The sequence below is a fragment of the Trachemys scripta genome, chromosome 21 (genome assembly GCF_013100865.1).
Source record: "Trachemys scripta elegans isolate TJP31775 chromosome 21, CAS_Tse_1.0, whole genome shotgun sequence".
Lineage (NCBI taxonomy): Eukaryota > Metazoa > Chordata > Testudines > Emydidae > Trachemys > Trachemys scripta.
In genome coordinates this window covers 9,092,773-9,112,933 of record NC_048318.1, presented here as the reverse complement: position 1 = coordinate 9,112,933, position 20,161 = coordinate 9,092,773, and the positions used below count along the sequence as shown (strand labels likewise).

Below are 20,161 nucleotides of genomic sequence, written 5' to 3'. Positions count from 1 at the left end.
GGTCTTCTACAGTAACTTTCCCTAGACAGTCACAGCACTTTGCAATCATTAGTTAAGCCTCAAACACACATGAGGCAGTGTGTAGGTACTACACCCATTTTACCAATGAGGAAACCGAGGCACAGAGAGCTACAGGGACTCAATGAAGGTGAGACAGCAATTCAGTGGCAGCGCCGGAAAGCTACGTTTGAGAGTCCTGTGCTCTAATTACTTGGCAAGCTGCCTCGAGCAGCACAGACGGAGGCCAGGAAGAGGAAGGGCGAAAGGGGACAGACATGGGAATATTGAAAAGTGAGGATTTGAAGCTAGTGCCTCAGAATGAGGAGTCAATACGTTTCTGCTTCCGCTGGCGTTCCACTATCCAGCCCTGGGGAAGCGGCCATCATCATATTGGGCACTGTCTGTAACTTGCATAAATAGACCGGCTGCCCTTCTCCTCCTAACAGCGATGGAGCAGACAGATGGCAGTGATAAGAGGCCGGCAGGACGCGCTGATATCATCCCTGACAATGGCCTTTCCCCAGTCCAAGCCCTTCCTCCCAGACCGCCCTGTTGCATTCTCTCTCTGGACATGGCAAGCTGCCGCACGCATAGCAGAGAAAGCTGCAGATGAGAGCCAGGGGACAGCCCCGCAGTTCAGTGACACCTGGCAGGGATTCAGGGCGGGGAGGGGAAGGGGACAATGAACCTTATTTTCGTTTTTATTGGTGAGAGTTTTGCTTTGAGTTTGGGGAGAACCCAACACGCCAGAACAAACTAAGTCCCCACCACCCCGTCGCCCAATATGGGTCAAGTTTCAGGTTAGGATCAGATCCTAAATCAAGGCAAAAATATTGTCCAAGGAGAGCCATGCCGCTCTGGGCCACACTTTGCATCCCCAGCAGCATCCTGCGAGTTAGGCGTTTATCTGTACAAGGTGTGGCGAAAAAACACTCAAACCCCCAAACTCCATCTTGCAAGGTGCTCATCTCCCACCGGAGTCAAGATGCTCAGTGTCTCCCTGAATCAGGCCCTGGACGAGGAAGAATATCACCAGCTGCCTGTAGTTCCAAGAATAGAAAGAAGCGGATACGCTCCCAGCGCTGGCCTTTGCAGTATTCAGGGATGTCGGGCTGAGTGCCAAGCTGCAATACAGCGACTCTGGGACCTTTAACCTATAATCCCCTACTCCTTTCTCTGACTCTAATCTCTTGAGTGTTTAGCTCTTCTCCATCATGTAGCTTGACCAACACAACGTAAGCAGCACTTCAGAATGGGCCTATGAGTGAGTCAGTACATCATCTTCCTGTGGGAAAAATAGGAGTTGGGAAAAGACCAACAATCAGCAAAGCCAACAGCCCAAAGGGGGTGGGGAGAGAGGGCTGAAAACGGCTTCCCTTTTAGGACTGCCTCTCCAGACTTCACAGGATCATTTCTTTATCTTTCTGTGTACTTTTAGCTGCAGGTATCAGAGGCAACTGTCCTGCTACCAAGTGCACAAGAACATTTACGAATGAACTTTGCAAGTGACAGATTGCAGGTACCGAGGGAGTGTTGACATCCGCCTACAAGCTCACCGCTAAGAGCCTGCCAAGTGTTACTGGGATCGTTTCACACTGGCGAGCTCCGGCCGCCTTCCCTACTGCAGCTTCGAGGTCGTGCCGTGTGTCTGCCAGAGCAAAGGGGACAGATCCAAGAGAAGGGTAGGAAGCTGCATGGAAACATGCAAGTTAGCAGAAATTCTCCTGGAGGGAGTCATAATTCACCGTAACAATCTGACCCCATTTACCAGACTAACACCAGCCCTGGCGCAAGCCTCAGACCTTCAGGAGCTACCTCCCTCTACACCAGGGCTGAATTTCGCCTCTTGACTCAGGAACAGAATCAGGAGGTAGAAGGAGCTTGTGAATAAGGCACGAAGGATGCAAAGAACAACACTGGGGCGAGGCTGGTTTAATCATCCTCGGGGAAGGAAAGTATTTTGAACTTCCCTGCATTTATACCTGAGACAGTGCCTAGCCCTATGGGCTTCCGACCTGTGCCTAGAGCCCCATAGCACTCTGGTAAGACTAATAATAATTCTGGCCCTTCCCAGCCTGGATTTCTGCACACTGTCATCAAACATAATATATACACCGCATGTGACTCTTGGCATGAAAAAGTTACAAGATTCTATGCCACGGAGGAGTCAAACTTGCCACTTGGCTGGAAACTAACTTCTCCTAAGTGCCTGGTTTTGTTCTGTTTTTTTAATTTCTCTTATTGCTATTTTTAGCCCAGTATTTTCTTAGCCAAATGCTGTGTGTCCTGGTCAGAGGCACTTTTCCCATGGAGACTCCAGCTGCAGCAGCAGGAGACTTGCTGTGTGTGTGGAGGAATTTTATCGAACGTGCAGCTCTTGTGTATCTCGATTGCCCTGCCAGGTTCATGGGTCTAAATATCAAGACACCAGCACATCTCTGCAGGGAGGGTATTTGGGATCATCCACGCCAGCGCTCAGCAGTTACACCTAAGCCCTCTAGTTTAAATGGTGTTGACAGGCCCCCGAAAGCCAAGGGAGAAAATAAAACCAAAACAAGCAAGTCTGCAATTTCAAGGCTAAGCGGGCATGGGGGAGTGGGGAGGAGGGGACTCAATAACCATCTACAAGCGTTTAAAGGGTGTGAACGCCAAAGGAGGGGAGAAGGTGATGAAAGGGACCATGTAGGTTGAACAATGGAATCAGCTTCCAACAAGAGCCACCAAACTCTGAATAGCTTCCCTGGGGAAGCACTGCAGAGAAAGTCGCATTGCTTGGGGCGTTTAAAACTAGACTGGATAAAGTACTAGGAAAATACACTGAAAGGAACAATCCTGCACTGGATGGTGGAAGTGGACTACGTGACCTTATAGGGTTGCTACATCCTTCCCTTTTGTGCCTCTCATCCCTTAGCCAAAACACTGCCCATGTTCAACGATGGCAGCTCCTAACTCCCTCCCCTTCGCTCTCCAGCTTCGCAACACAGAGCAAGCCATCTATCTGATCAGGCCTTTGCCTGACTATGGGCAATTAGCAATGCATTGGTGGATTCCTGGCGCAGTACAGGGAGAGGCGCTGTTTGTAATATCTAGTCGCGTACAGCTTGATTTAACCCCTAGTTGCATTTAATCCAAGTCAGGCACTTGGGTGCTCCAGAGACAGGCTTGTAAATTCAAGGGTTAGGTCAGTCGGCACACAAACAAGATACCCCTGAATTGTTCATGTTAAAGCAGTAAAAATCTGACGAGACATGAGGCTGGGGTGCTCTCTGCATCCACTCGATGGAGCCTTTGGGGCTACACTCCACGTGCTTTGACAGGAACATTCGCTGTTCGATATGAGAGTGGCGCTGTAGTCAGGAGAGTATCAGTGTACAAGTGGCCCCGCCATACTCTGTGTGTCTCTTCCCTGAGTGGCTTGGAGTCTGTCGGTAAAGCAAGCAGATTCGAAACATGTTTCTACTACTCCTAGCACTACAAGAGCCCACAGAGCCAGGGAGAGTGAGCTGTAGTCTCATCTGTTTCGTGCATCCTCACCAAGGTGCCTGCTCCCCATCCTGACGGCAGTTGTCTCTGATGGTTTTCCACTGAAACCTTGCAGGTCGAGAGGGCCTGCGCCTCTCTTCCCCACCCCTATGACATGCAGCGCAACTCCACAGGGACTTCCTGTACCTCACTGGGCAGGGAGACCGGCCACTGCACGGCTGCATCACCCTAGAGCGTTTAGCAGAACCACTCAGGCTGTGACCTGGGGGGCAGAGCTTGTCCCTTAGTGAACTGTAACAGAGCAGAGCCCAGAGCATGGCACGTGCTGCAATTCCAACTTATAGCAAAACTCCACTTAAAGCAAAGCTGTTCCATCCCGCAGGCAGGACCCTGAGAGGCACTGTTACACTGGCAAGCAGCTTCAGGAACCCCAGGGCGCAGAGAGAGCTTCCTGGGACAGTCCTCACTCACTGTGAGAATCCACGGCCCTTCTTTCTAAAAATAACTCAACCCCTCGTCTCAAAGCCGCCCATCCCACATGGCAGGGCTTCTGCCACCGAGACGGCAGAGAGAACCGTGTCTGGACTCAGTCTACCTCGGGCAGAATCCCACATCCACATAAAGCGTCGCTTCAACCAACACTGCAGACTAGCCGAGGAATAATTCATGACCCCATCTGTCCCCACTGGTCAGTGGCAGTCAGGCCCACCCTGCCTCGCTTCCGAGCTCTCCTCAGATCAGAGCTCCCTCGAGAAGAGGAGGGGATTTGAGACGAGAAATCTCATTACAGGGACAGCAAGTGAAACAACCCGGCTTCAAAATACATGGCACGGTGTGCTGAGTTCACCGCCCGCGAAGCATCCACGAGTGCCGAGATACAGCCAAGGCACCAGATTTTCAATTGCAGGATGTTCGTGTCCAGGGTGCAATTGAGAGTTTCTGAAATGCAACTGAATAGGGTAGCCCCCACTCTGCAAAAATTAGTTCCAGCAATGAGATTTGGTCCTGCTCTCATCAGAGATGTAAATTTCTCAGCTCCCCTACTTGGGCATGAGCATCTCTTCTCGGGCAGCACAAACCCTCTTTTCTCAATCCTGCAAGTCACATGGCACATGCCTTGCCAGCATCCAGAATCCACCTGAAATCTGCCAGTGCAAAATGCCCTGCGCAGAAATCCCACTAAAGGACAATCCAATTACAGTCACAGAATGACCAGGGCATGGTTCCAATGCAGTTCTATGGTGAAAAGGGACTGCAAAACGACACAGCAGGATTTATTATTTACCGTTTGCATTGTGGTAGCACCTAGAAGCCACAATCAGGACACAGGGCCCCACTGGGTTCGGTGCTGTTTCGTGCCCTTACTGAAAAGTCCCTGCCCCAAAACTTGGCTACACGGATAGTGTTGCCAGCTCCAGCCAGCTCAGTTCACAAGGTGTGAGATGACTGTTCTACCTGCCAGCTCCGCACGCGCCACCTGGGGTCTGAACATCAAGCTGGGTCCTTTCTACTTCAGGCAGCGACAGCAAGAAGACCGATTCTGCAATCTGAACGCAGCTGACATTGTCAGCAACGTGCAAGGCAGAGGAGAATTCCACTTGCAATCCCATAGCTTGTTTAGCCTGACCCAAAGCCTGTTGACTTCAGTGAGGTTCTGGATCAGACCCTGGGTACGTAAGTCAGCAATTATAAAGATGTTGAACTACTTTTCCTTTTCAAAGCAACATACGCAATACCATGGTTAAAAGGTAATGTTCTCCCATGATTGATGGGAAACTGAGGCAACAACGAGCAAAAGGGACTTGCCCAAGATCACACAGCAAGTCAGTGGCTGAGCAGGAGGGCAGGTCTCAGAAGTTCCTAGCTCCCAGCTGCAACACAACATTAAGTCACGTAGAAACAGGGAGAGCAGAAATGTAGAATAAAAAGAAGCCATTTTTCCATCTTGCTGGTACAACTCAAGTGGAGTCAGTGGCACTCATGCGCCCTCTCAGTTGAGTCAGTCCGATGCTGAGCCCAGAATCTAGCATTTGCCCTATGCAGTCACTGCAGCAGCACCATCTAACTCCTTACTTTTAATAAAGCCTCTTTAAATTCCTTAAGCATGAGAGGCAGCAAATGAAACCCAATTCTGCTTTATTCTCTCTAGGGCAGAAGCTCCCTTTATTTAGCGAACTGCTGCTAATAGCTCTGTCTCATCAGCCAGTACTGAGGGAGCAAGGCTGCAATTGTTTGGAAGTCTGGCATTGCAGAACAAGCTGGGATAATAAGGTCTAAAGGAGAAGATTCCTCATGACAGGCCCACAATAATCTAGTAATCCTAGTTAAGTCCCTGACAATGAAAAGTGCTGAACAACAGTAAGGCAATGAGGCACCAGGGTCCCATTCGACATGGAGGCTCCTGCTGCGGTTTATGCTTCAGGCAGTGACGGGGGAGCCCTGGCTAATGGAGCCAGCTCTGCTCAGCCACAGAACAGCTCCCTAGATAACGCAAATGTGGAACCTGCTGGGCAGGTAAAGGGGGAATTTATATTGGATTATCGATGGCCTAGTTTTTCCATGATTTACTACTCCATACAGAGCCTGCATTATTCACTATGCTCAGTATGAAACTATTAGCCGGCTCGGGCCCTTAGAGAGCAACCCAGTAGGTATCCCTTTCTCATGCACCCATCAATGTGGCATCTGGACATGGCTCTCCACGTTAAGGTGGGATTGCCTGCTTGGGATCCCCGCCGCTCACAGACTGAGTCTTCGAGGCTGTAAGACACTCAGGGCCTGTTCCCTGCAGGTAGCCCCATGAGCGCACAGCTTTAGGTGACGGCCATCTTCTTGTCCAACGCTCCAGGGACTGACTCAGGGAATTTCAGAGCTACTACAGCTTGAGCTAAAGGTCTCTAGCTGGGGCTGTACCAGACTCCTGTCCCCCCATGGATCAGGCATAGACAGCGCTACGTAACACACTGGCCAGATAAACAGTGCTGCGGCTGGAGAATCAGTGTAAGCTCCACCTCAAAACCAAAAACACTGCCGGACCAAGGACCTTGTGGTGCTCTCCATCAGCCCCGGGCAGCCTAAACGCTAAATTTTTCGTTCACGACACACACCCAAATGGCATGGCAGCACATATCCCACAGTCACTAATGGAAAGAGAGCCTCAGGCAAGATTGGTTAAAGTGACTGGTGATTTTGGGAGCCTCTGTTCTCGGGAAGGGGCCCAGCTTAGAGACACCTGAAAGGTTCCTGTCAGAAAGTGATGAGCCCCACCCTCTGGAAAGGCCCTTTGAGGTGCCTCAAAGTGGGCATCCGACATTACCACTCACTTCTGAAAACCATGGCCCCAGTTTCTCTCTGCAGATTCCAGATCAATTTGCTCTGTTTACAGTTGAAAAGATTATTTTCCAACTGCCGACGCCAGACTGCAGCCCAGGACCTGATAACCCAGAGGGGGTCCTTTCCACCTCCGGCCTCCGCAATAAAATCTCTGCAACCTCAGCTTGCTCTACCATCACCGCATTGGCTCTGTGCTGGGAAAGACAGTAGATCTGACGCAGACACACAAAGGAAACCGACGTTTTGAGTCAGAAAGGGCCTTTTCTGAACAAGTTTAATTTCACACCACAGCTGCGTTTTAAAGATTGGTTTACATACTAAGCGGGAATGAAATCTTGATGTACCTCTGTCCCCCTGCTGTCGCCATCCTCCGTCCTTTATCTCCTTCTAGCCAGTCCACGCCAAGAGATGAAGGGACCGTAGCACCTCTTAGCATCCCACTTAAGAGCATGCTGAACAGCTAGCTGTTAAAGGAGATTCAAGCGCAGAGCAACAGCTGTGAATTCTGCTACTTTGGCTTTTAACTGAAAATTATTATGATTGGTTATGTGTATTCTGGTAGCTCCAGAGTGTCATGGACCAGATCCCCACCATGTGAGGTGCTGTACAAACAGAACAAATAGATGGTCCCTGCCCCGATGCTATTGCTGCAAATTGAAGGATATACAGGGGAACTGAACTCAGGACTGAGGGGAAGAAAACGGGGGGAGGGAAGAGGGAAAGGAGAAGAGATATTGCAATAGTAGGATTAAGTAATAAAAGATATTGCACCACCTCAGGAGCATGAGGCGGATTGACAGATGTGAGAAGCAGGACACCTCTCTCTCCGAAGTGAGTGAGGATGAGCCAGGAATTGAAAAGCTCTTAGTAGACATTCAAGCAGCTGCAGCCATTACATTTTTGTCACTCAGTTGCAAGAAGTTTCCGACAATGCTTGCTCCAAGTAATTTCACAGTACATCCAGAGAGGCGTTAGATTGGATTAGCATAGCCCTTGACAGAGCTGTGTGATGCAGGTGAAGCCATTATGCTGGGACTCAATCCAGTTTGTAACATTTTGGTACAGCGCACTGCATACATGCTCCAAAGAGCCATCCATGTGGATCAATTCACCTCACCAGGATTCCCCAGCAACAGGCTAGTTTCAGAGGGGAGGTGCAAGGCTGTGTGAGCTACAGGTCAGTAAGTGGACGTGAAGGAGACTTTGGCCGCATCTGCACTAGAGATCTGAACCACTGGTAACTCACCAAGCTGGTGCAATCAGCAATGGAACAGCCATGCTGCCTCTGGGACAAATACTGCCCCCATTCATTCCAGTCAACCCTCAACCCACACACTTCAATCTATACCTGCTCCCGGTATGTATGTTATGTCCAGTTACTAATGTGCAACTCTCGGCACCATCCATTTCACTTCTGGCTTTGGCTCTATGTCTTCTGGACCTGGTAGAGTTATTTGCATCAAGGTAAACCCGAATTGGTGCAAATGCCCTTGTCTGAACTTAGCCATCGGCCCCAGCCCGCTATCCTGGCCACCAGCTGCAAAAATGAGACTATTCCTGAGCACAAACAAGGCCTGAGAGGAAAAAGGAGTGTTTAAAAGGGTGTCTGGGCCAGCAGTTGGATTGCTGGGAACCCCTGTAATTCATGTGAACAGTAACTCCCGCTGATGAGTGGGCAGGCCCTCCCGTTCACTGCTGGCTAACAGCCAGTAACAGTTATTTCCAGGAGGGGGCCCCAGGGTCGTGCCATGTACACAACCCCATAAATGCACACTGGAACATGAATGGAACTCCCTGTGCCCAGTAAAATGCCCACGTACTCCCACGCCCCGGAGATGCCAGCTCAAATCCCGGAACAGCTGTCAAGGCTGGGTCACGAAGCACAGTCAGTTCTGTACTGAAAGAGGGGGGCAGTGGAGTGGTTTAGAAACCGTTCCCAGTGAAAAGAAACAAGACTTCAAAGGACTTCTCCTCCTCTGAGTGGGAGGGAAGTTTATTAAATCATGCAGTGCAGTGGGGCGAGGACAGCTGTCCTCTGGCCAGGCTGATCAGAGATTCGCTATGGAGAAAGTCAGTAGCTGATTTCACACCCCGGCTCCGACGCTGGCCCACACAACGCTAACTCAGCGGGCAGAGCTACAACGCTCCCTTATTCCTGGGCTCCTCGCAGTCAATCAATGGAAAGTGGAAGCTCCTTCACGGACACAAGCAACAGACAGTGCTGAGCTCTGATTGCCATGGAGGAGGCTGGCGTGGTAAGGGGACGTGCTGGCCCTTACCTCCAGACCAGGAGTTCACAGGCAACTCAGGCCAGCAGTGACTGCTTCGTAGCCATCTAGTGGCTGTTTGCTGGCCTGTGTGAAGTAAGCCGGTGGGTCCCATCCTGGTTCCTTGTGGACACCCAGGTCACATAACCCTTTAGGGCCTTCCTTTGCAACAGAAAAGCAAATGAACCAAGGAGGCAGAGACCATAACCTCCTCCCTTTTAGCAGGTCCCAATTCAGCAAGACACTTAAGCACGTGCTTTACTTTAAGCACATTTAGCCCCACTGAAATCAGTGGGACCATCTGCTTAGAGGGAGGCATGTGCCCTCACACCCTGCTGAACCGGGCACATTGTGGCAGCATGTGGGAGAAGTCTTTTCTGGCACTCAGCCTGTGCTGTCCTTGTTCTGTGGTTAAACAGAGCAACCAGCATTCAGGGCTGTCAAGAAGACCTTTCACCAGCAACAAGGGGCAGGCTTGCAAAGGGTCAGAGGACAGTTACACACCCAGCCCCCATCCAGCTAGGGGGCTCACTACCGCCTATGGCTTGGGAAGTCTCCCCTCTAAAATAATCTGATTGCTGGTTCAGATGACATGCTCGCCCATGGCCGTGTGACCTGTGGGTCTCCTGGGCACGCATGCGGCTTCACTTTTAGAAAGCTGCGGGTTCATTTTGGCTTTCCCAGGACAGCACGTCTACTTGGAGCAGCCTTCTCCAGGTCTGCGTGGGTCTACCTTTGTGAGCTGTGCTTGTGAAGAACTGTCAGGCTTAGGGTCTCGATTCAAACTCTGGCCTCTCTCTCGATTTGATTTTTTTAAATTTGGTCAATTGGGTTCGGAGAAAGTTGAACTGATTTCATTAAACAATATGGGTGCAATGTCCTTTGACAACGACACCGTCCCAGCTGTCATCCTTTATTGGCTGGACCATAGAAGAGTGTGAGGTTGCAATGTTTGCTCTGCAGCAACCACAGACAATGGGACGAACCCTGCTCTCTGTTTACACCAGTCTAAATCCACTAGCTTCAGTGGAGTTACTCCAGATTTAGGCCAGTGTCACCTGGGAACAGAGCCTAGCCTACTAGTCCTAGGCACGGGCTGTGATGCATACGAAGAGGTCTCAAGCCCAGGGTCGCCAACAGGTGTCAGAGGGTCACAGAAACCCTCCTGTTCTACTTCTCAGCAGTAAGGATGTCCCATCTAGATCCAAGTTAGATGGGGTGGGGAGAAAGGCAAGGGTCCTAATATGGGAAAAATTGAGAACTCCTGATTGATATTGATGGTGCATTAGGAACAGGCAGGGTTGTTTAGTGGTTAGCAAATGGCACTGGAGAATCAGAATCCATAGCTCCCTTCCTCTCTCGCTTTGCTAAGTCACTTATGTTTTCTGAGAGCTGTGTATTACACCCTTCCTTCATGTGGTTGTGAGTGCTTAACGTTAGGTACCTCAATAAACATGACCTGATTTTGAAGACTGCTGGGTACCCAAAAGACCCAGTGAAGTCAATGAGAGCTGCAGGTGCTTGAGGTAATGCTGTGTGTGTGTGTGTGTGTGTGTGTGTGTGTGTGTGTGTGTGTNTGTGTGTGTGTGTGTGTGTGTGTGTGTGTGTGTGTGTGTGTGTGTGTGTGTGTGTGTGTCACAGCCCCGCTCTGTGCCAATCTGCAGACGATACGACTTACAGCTCCCAGCTACATAGCATTGGCTCCTTAGCTCAAGCACTTGCAACTTATGGTTTTTGCTCCGGAGGTCAGTTCCTGGTGGCTCCGCCATCACTCAGCACCTCTGAAAATCAGCCCACTCGTTTAGGTGCCCAAACGCAGATGTAGGAGCCCAACTTTAGGCAGCCAAGTTTGAATAGTCTGACCTTAACCTCTCTCCCTTTGTGCAAGTGGGAAGACTACCGACCGCCCTGGGATGCGGTAATTTATTTACGTTTGCAGTGTTGCGATTTCCTCACCTACAGAATGCTATCGAGGCAAAGTGCCGCTATTGTTGCAACAAAAAAAAGTAAACCCAAGAATTGTGTGTGGCACAAAATAAACAATATCACAGGGCTGCTGCAAACAGAGACCCGCTGAAAAAATAAATAACTAAACAAACACCATTGGGAGGAAGAAATGTTTATCTTAGAGCTTTTGCAGGGCTTAGTATGAAAAAAGAAATGGAGGTTAACACAACAATTGGAAAGTATATAAAAAAGAGCAACTGACAAGATCCTCCGAAGGAATAAAATAAATCTCAGAGGAGCGGCATATGCTATTGGGCTTCGCAGCCTCACTCGAGTCGTTAACTGTGTAAACTCTGAAAAGAGTTCCTCTGCCGGAAATGATTCAAGAAGAGCGTTAGCAGCCAAAGCCCCTCTGGAAAAGTCCATTTGCTGCGGGCCGCATGAGCAGGGTGCAGTGCCATTAAGGGATGCTAGGGACATGAGGGCGAAGACTTGGCAGTTGGCTCATGGAGACCTCCCCTTCCACTACTGTTACTTGGCTGCTGCAAAGGCCACCATATCTACCTACCTTAAGGATCCCTCCGAGTCTCTGTGGCAGCCCATTAGGCCCAATCCTGCAAATACTTAGGTGCAGGTGTAGCTTTCATTACATGATGTGTTCCAATGGGGTTTGGACTGTAAGATCCTCAGGACAGGGACTGTCTCTCTGTTCTGTGTTTGTACAGCCCCTGGCGTCCTGAGGTCCTGCTCCACGACTAAGGCCCCTGTATACTACTGTAGTACAACAACAGGGTTAGGGCCTTTATTTTCCAAGGATTGATAACCTGGCTATGATATTCTCCACCCCACCCACCAATGCTAATCTTGGTCTAAAAGAACAGAGCCTTGTACAGCTTAGCTATCTGTTTGCCCAAGGGATCTGTTTGCATTTCTGTTGTAGACAAGTAAAGATTTATCATCACTGTGCTAAAGATGGACGAGCAAACTGTATGCCTCGGTTTTAACCATGCCTTTGCAAAACTGGTCTAGTATTTTAAACAAAACCTGCTCAGCCAATTCTAAATTACAGGTTTGCAGGGGGCGAAAGTGCAAAGAATGCACTATATTAGACACACACGGTTATGTCTATACATAGTTTGGAGGAGCAGTACGTGGTGTGTGTATACACGTATGCCAACGTCACTTGGAATTGGCTGCATTTTGGGACTAATTACATTTTAGTTCGGCATTATATAGTTTTAAAAATTAGCATTATGTTATTCCAAAATACGGACTAGACTACTTTTGCACTGGAAAGTGGAGGGGTTTGTTTCTTTGTTTTTAAATGCACACACACACAAATGATTAAGGCTCCGATCCTGCAACTGGCTATGCTTGAGTGCACCCCACAGACAGTACAGAGTCTCACTGAAGTCAAATCCGTGTGGCCGCAGGGATCTGCTCATAGCAGGATTGGGGCCTAAATATGAAATTGTAGCCACTTTTATAAAACATGTTTGTAGTAATGTCACAATTGGAACAGGCCGACTGGAACAGGGGAAAAAGGGTTAGGTTTCAGGAGGGACCTAATTCAGTCTGATCCCTGGGAGCTCAGCAACGCAAGCTGGTGCCCACGCTGCTACCAGACATGCAAAGGCCTCTTGGCATGTAACCCTGGCCTCTCTAAAAATCTCTTTCCTACAACTCTGCCTGTCTGTCTGCATCATCACTTATTACTAATGAAACAATAATCATGTCATATTTTGGAGATCTAGCATACGGTGTGCTATCTATTTAGCAACCTCTGAGTATTTTCAGATCAAACTCCTCTAGTTTATTTCATTAGACCCCTGTAGAGACACTGGCCAAGACTGTCAAAAGTGACTGGTGATTTTGAGTGTCTCCATTTTTGAAGGCCCAAACTAAGACACTTTTAAGGGAGCTGATTTTCACAGAGTGAAAACCAGGTCTCTTTCACAGTGTATAAAAGTGGGCATCTAAGAACTGAAGCCCACAAAATCACTAGCCGCTTTTAAATACTGGCTGTTTATGCAATGGATCTGAATTGTTCAAAACATTTAGTAGGGCTGGGATTTTCCAAGGAGGCTATGGGAGTTAGGAACAAAAGTCCCATTGGATTTCAATGGGAATTAAATGTCCAACTTTCTCAGGCTCCTTTCAAAATCTCACCCTACGTGACTAATAGACATTTTAAAATGGGTCATTGCAGATCTACTTGAAATAAGGCTGAATCAACTGCTCTGAACAGTTACCCTTTCACACATACACAGCAGAGGTATGACAAATCCCTGAAGGAGCACACAACTCAGTATTAAAGCTGGAAGAGTCTTTAAATGGGCCAGCTGTACCTAAATAATTTATGAGGTCTCTATGCTCCTGGTGATCTTAAATTTGTGTTCTAATAATCAGGCACACTGATAGGATAAGGCTAGAGAAAGAGAATTCCCTTTACGCTGCAATCCCTGGGATTGATGAGTTCAAAAAAAACACAACCCACAGGGCGACCCTGAACATTATCTGAATGCAATTTAATTTTATCTACCACATCCATTATTGCTTCAAAAACCTTTATTTCCTCTTCAACTTGTAACCTGCTCTCTATAGCACTTTGCAATATCCTGCATGAAGGACACTACACAACCCAATCAATTCTATTATCATCACCTATGAAGCAACGTACGCAGCACAAGCTAACTCAGATTAAACTTTCCAATTTACGCTGAGGACCTATGGGTCAACTCTGAAAGTTAGATTTCAGTTGTAGGGAACTGTAGACCCTGGTTTGCTCTTATAAAACCTGCACCTACATCTGTTGCCAGCAAAACTCAGGAGATTTTGTTCCAGTCAGTTGTCAAGTTTGGACCTGGACTCCTCCTGTTTCAACCCTAATGAAATTTACCTTGAAGGCCCAACCTGGGAAAGCAACTTAGACCAGGTGCTTTAGAAGCTGGTAGAGCAACCTCTCCAGAGCTCGCACTCATCACCCGGCCGGGCTGTTTCTAAAGATTTCAGGCTCTATTATGCAGCTGTCTTAATGTTTTAGCACTACCAAGCTATGTGCTAGACAGCTGTACTTTATCAGTGGAGCTACACAAAGCTTCCTTACAGCATGAAAATCAAAGGAAGAGACTGCAAAAGAAGAGGTGATAACAGAACTTCAGCAGACAATTCTCTTGCAGAAAACATCTTTAATACTACCTCCCCCATAGTTTATCCCTGGAGGACGCCTGCTTGACCTCCATTTATCTAAAATGAGAAAGAGAACTTTGACAGGATCCGACTATCCTAAAGGCCAACACAGCAACAGCTCAGAGAGCTACTAGCCGCCCCATGGCAAATGGACACAGACAAACAATAATCTGTCATTGTTAAATCACTGGAAAAGAATGCACTGTTAAATAATTGAACTCCAAGACAGCCCTTCTCACTCCAACTAACTGGAGAGAGAGGGGAGCATCATGTGCATATGGGGGTTTAACTAGGTCAAAGGGTGTGAAGGAAACAAAGACCTTGGAGGTTTGCAAAGCTAGATGCCCAATTTCCAGTGTAGTCCAACAGGCACTTCTTGTCCTGAGCAGAACTATAGTTAGAACTACAACTAAAGGGTAGGCGAAACAGCGGGTGAAATTCAGCCACACATACTGCTCAAATACAATTTAGACCATCAAATGGTCCTTAGGTCCTGGGCAGACTCTGCAAAGGAGTGCCCGTCACCTGATGATGTGTGCCCATATTGCTACATGACCCACGTTACTGATGTTTATTGGTTTGCTTTGGTCTTTGAGCAAAACACAATGCCCCCAACAAAGTGCACGGCCTTTATCAACAGGGAAGTAGATGGCAGGGTTTATCTGCCTGTTGACAGAGGAAACAGATTGGAAATGTAATTACACTCATTAATTTTATATCTTTAATTCATCTGTTTTTATATGCTGCAATTTCAAAACAAGCCTCCAGGCACTAGTAAAACGATGATGCAAAGAAAGCAGTTATTTTATCCTATCAAGAGGAGGGTTTGCACTAAATACTCGTGTTTTGCATACACGGAATTAGGCCTCCTGGGATCCTGAACACAGCACATAGTGCTCTCTGGAAATTCTCCCCCTGCTTTATAAAAAGTTCACACACTTTCCTTGACTGATCAGGGTTTGATGCAACCAGCTGTGAAGCATTAGCTCTAAATATACGACGGGGAGGCCAGTTCTGTCTCAGTGCACACACCAATCCCGCCACCCCCATTCTAACTGTCAAGAATGCCAAAGCAGAGAACACAACTTGCAAGAGTAAAACTCTCCCCCACCCCCACCCACCACCACCCCCCAAAAATAAACCACCTCTCCATCAATCCAAATGAGCTTCAGGAAAAACAAGAGCTAGCTATCAGGGCTGACCCACATTCTATCTTTCGGTGTGAGCAAAGATAAAGGGCACATTGGCAGGAAGTGAAGGAATCCTAGCTACCCACAGACATCATGCGAAGCAGCTCCTGTCCTTGTTTGCTAAACTGGGGCTGCAAAAGAACATTCTGCTTTGTAAACTTGCTTAGGTGATTGCTGGCCATTCAAGTCATATACATGGTTCAAATCCCAAGCACACCAAGGGATAACTAAAAAAAGTTACGTTCAGTCCAAGAGGCACAAAATCCAACCTCCACAAGGGAAGTAAACTGGTCTGTAAAGACAGCCCAAGTTCACAGCTAGGTCATTACCGCTCAGCAGTTTTCTCTCTTCACACAATAAACACATTTTCCTCCTTCGGCCCACTTGTGCTTAAGGAACAAAATAATCATCAGAAGCATTTAGAGCAAGAGGGAATTTGCTGGTATCACTTTCTCGGTCAACAGCTGTAAAAGTGGATGTGCATGAAACTTGCAGCCCCTTCTGTTACACTTTGGTGGTGATGCCAACATATTCCTCGCTCGACTGGCAGCACCAAACCCTGCCTAAGATCTTTTTTTTTTTAACCTGTCATTAAGCATCCACTTTTGGGCCAGCTCACTGAGCTGTTTCTCCTGTTTTTTAATTACCTGTTGAAAACAGAGCAACACTGCGACTACTTGCAGTCAGAAAATCCTTACACGCAACTCATACACCCGTTTAGCACTAGAGCTAAAAACACTGCCTTGAAGAAGCCATTTTTGGCACCAACAGCTGACTCTGAGCACTTGTTTGCTTCTGGAACAGGTGGACTGTATATTAAACAAAAATCAGGAGACTTTTACCGTATCGTTTACAAATATAAATGATTGTAGAATCAAACATATTAGTGAACAAACAAACTTAACCCAAGTCAAACTACGTCGAGTCAAATACCAATTGATTACAATGAAGCATCCATACATATATTTTCATGCGAGACGGGTACAAATCCAACCTGTGGGTCCATATGCCTCCGAATTTTCAGAGAGTTGAGGGGGGGTCATTCAAAATCCAAACTTGGATCTGAATTCCAAAAAGGGTTGTTATAAACTATGGAATTTTCAAACTCCAGCTAGAGGCCTGTCTATATTAGCTGTTTGCAGCGTTGTAGTCTCAGGATAGGAGCGAGCAGATCTGACGAAGAACACTGTGCAGCTCGAAAGCTTGTCTCTTCCACCAACAGAAGTTGGTCCATTAAGATATTACCTTACCCGCCTTGTCTCTATATTAGAGAAGTTTATTCTAGTGTAGCAAATCTGATGTAGCTGTATCGCATTGATGTAAAACAGGGCTTGCAGTGACACAACTTACTCCACTGGTGTAGTTGCATTACTGCACATTTCCCTAACGTAGACAGGCTCTTCAGATTTTCTACAGTGCCCATAACTGTATTATTATTATTTATTCGGATTATGGTAGCACTTCAAGGCCACAATGAAGATCAAGGCACCTCTGTGCTAGGTGCTGTACATACACAGAGTAAGAGGCAGTCCCTGCCCCAAAAAGCTCACAGACTAAGGCCTGGTGTACACTTAAAAATTAGATTGACCAAGCTATGTTGCTCAGAGCTGTGACAAATGTCATACCCTAAGCACCAAAGTTAAGTGGACCTAACCTCCAGTGTAGATGCGTCTAGGTCGACGAAAGGATTCTTCCGGCAACCTAGCTACCACCTCTCGGAAAGGTGGATTAACTACATCCAAGGAAAAACTCTTTCCGTTGATGTACGAAATGGCTACACTACGGTGCTCCAGGGCACAGCTGCAGCGCCATAACTGTGCCACTGTGGTGTAGACATCATCTAAACCTGGCTGCGAGTACCCAAATGCTCCAAGCCTGAGTTTTGCAGCCTGGGGCCTCAACATGTTTGTAGAAGGGCATTTTAGCAACCAGCCAGCTGTCCAAGCCACTGCCAATTACTGGGGTGGACTATCAATTATTCTGGTTGTTGCATTTAGTAGGCCTTTGCAGAAACTTAGCATAACTAAGGCGAGGGGGGAGGGCGCTTTAGCTATCACAAGAAATGGGCTTGACACTACAGCCTCCCCGATATGCTGGGGTAAGCATCTGTGAAAAACAGGAAGTCTGGATATATTTCTGAACTGCTGTTCTAGGGAAATATGATGCCCAGACTGACTGCTTGCTTAACAATTATTTTTTTAAAATAATATATTTGTGTCACACCTGCTTTTTGCCTACTGACTGATTCCGTTTGGTCAGCCATGTAACATTTTCTTGTTTGACGTCTCGTAACTTTTCAGGTGTAAAAGGGGAACTGTGGGTTTGGGTCAAGCGGATCGCCTTGTGGACTCATCAAGACCTCCAGCCACAGACGAAAGGTTGGTTACCGGAAACCTGCAATTGAGTCCCCTGAATACCGCTCCAAACTCCTGAGGGGTAATTATCTGCTTAGGGTGTTCTATAACCTATGGTGTTTGTATGTGCTTGAGACTAAAGAAAGCAGTGACTTTGAGTAAAGGTATTCCAATGGGAATACTGGAGACTCATAAAGTGTCTGGCTTTAAAGTGAAAACACATGGTTTAGGTTTGTTTGTGTCAGCCATACAGCAGATGGAAGTGCTACATCTTCCTTGGTTTATCCCGATACCACCTTGCATAGATTAAAGTTACCAAGAGCTTTGGGCTCAGGGGAACCTCGGGTAACATGTTGACAAGTTTTAAGAGTAGAATTTTCCATCCAAATCTCCTCTTCTGTTTGGCTTTCAAATACTCAACTGGCATCAAACATGTCCTGAAAGTCTCCGAATCAGCTGCCCCCTTTCTCTGGGGCATCAAGGCCACAGCCGTGCCAAGATTTATGCACTTCCTTAACTTTATGCCTCATGAGGCATTCTATTGACTTTGACAGGGCTGCAGGCAGCACATAAAGTTAAGCGTAAGTATGCGTAAGTCTGTTCAGGCTCAGGGCCTATGCAATAGTACCGTAGTAAGCATTCCGCACCCACCCACGTCCACAAATACTGATTTCTCCTTCAGTGTGCTGTCTGCAGAGAGCGGCGGGGCGGGGCGGGGCGGGGCGGGGGGGGGGGGAGGGCAAGGCACTCAGGCACAGTGGCTGCCACCTGACCCTGTCCTGCCTTTAGTCATAGCCAGACAAGTGAGTCCAAACTCATTCCTGAACTGCATTAGCAAATGTTTCTGCAATTAAAGCTGCCAACATTCATGTGGGGCCCCCTAAACAATAGGGGCCTGTGCCCTGGACTGAATAGGCTCTACTGTCCTGCCTGCCTGCAGAGGCTGCACATTCCTGACACCCTCTGGGACTAGGGCTGACAGAGATATAAATATTCTTAAAACCATCTTGATTCCAAGGCCACAGACACCGACACTCCCCATTGCCCTGCCCCGGTCCCTGCAGGCCAGGGCATCTCTCAGCCCAGCCCTCCTGAACAGCAACCCCTGAGGGTGCCTGCAAGCCCCTCCCTGGTCCCCAAGGCAGAGTGGCATATACTGTGGTGCGGAGTCCCTGGCCCCTCTGAACCTAGAAACGGGGGTGTATAGGGAGCACTAAACACAGGCAGCCTCTGGAGAGAGCGCTCTGCTCCAGGGGGCTGCTCAATTGGCTCCCAGCCCAGCCAGGGACCCGAGCCCAGAGCAGCCGGGATGTTCCCCCCGCTTTCTGAGCTGGTCCCCTCTCCCCTGAGACCCCACGCACCTGGGCGCAGTGAGTCCCCACCTTCCTTGCCCTCCTCATGCACCAGGGCACGGCAGCTCCCCCCGCTCCCCCGTGCAGTGGGGGGCAGCCAGTCCTCCCTTCCCTGCCCTCCTCATGCACCGGGGCACGGACGGCAGGTCCCCCCGCTCCCCCGTGCAGCAGGGCACGGCCGCTCCCCCGCCCCGGGGCATTATCATCTCCCAGCCTCGGCGTCTCGCTGCCTCTCCCCGGCCGGGACTCACCGAGCATCGGCGGCAGCAGCAGCAGCAGCAGCGTCCGCCGCCTGAGCGCCATGATGGGATGTGCAGAGCCCCTGCTGGCTGCCGGGGCCGGAGATTGCGCACTCCCGGTCTGGACGGGTCCCAGCACGGGAGGCGGGGGGGTTGAAGAGGAGGGGAGGGAAGGATGCTGCTCAGGCCGCGGCTACCAGGGCAACGGTATCTAGGAGACAGGGGATGCCGGAGCTTCGTTGTCTGGGCAACGGTATCCAGGACACAAGTCGGTTGGAGCCTGGGTATCCGGGGCACTCCATCTAGGTTACAAGAGATGCTGGAACTTGCTTACCATGGCAACACAATAATAGAACATAACAGCCATACTGGTCAGACCAAAGGTCTGTCTAGTCCAGTATCCTGTCCTCTGACAGTGGCTGAGGCCAGGAATGAACAGACCAGGTAGTGCCAGGTGCCCCAGAGGGAATGAACAGAACAGGTAATCATCAAGTGATCCATTCCCTGTCGCCCATTCCCAGCTTCTGGCAAACAGAGGCTAGGGACACCATCCCTGCCCATCCTGGCTAATAGCCATTGATGGACCTACCCTCCATAAATTTAGTTATTTTTTGAATCCTGTTAGAGTCTTGGCCTTCAAAGCATCCTCTGGCAAGGAACGATAGGCTCCCAACAGGTTCCCCAAGTCTTAATAAATCTAAACTCCTCACTACACCATCGTCTCATCCACGCTTTGAGACCCTACAGCTCTGCCAGTCTAACTGGCCCTGCATGTGGAACTGAAAGCATTTCAGAGAATGCTACCAT

The 20,161-nt window shown here is 48.7% G+C and overlaps 1 protein-coding gene across 1 annotated transcript in view; it reads right to left on the bottom strand.

Moving 5' to 3' along the window:
- The window catches only part of JAM3 (junctional adhesion molecule 3), a 41,028-nt gene extending 21,548 nt beyond the window's left edge, over positions 1 to 19,480 (bottom strand). Inside the window, exon 1 of the mRNA XM_034754612.1 lies at positions 19,367 to 19,480. Within this exon, the coding sequence (XP_034610503.1) occupies positions 19,367 to 19,418 (52 nt within the window). The 5' untranslated portion in view covers positions 19,419 to 19,480. The remainder of the gene's footprint in view (positions 1 to 19,366) is intronic.
- Positions 19,481 to 20,161: the final 681 nt, after the last annotated feature.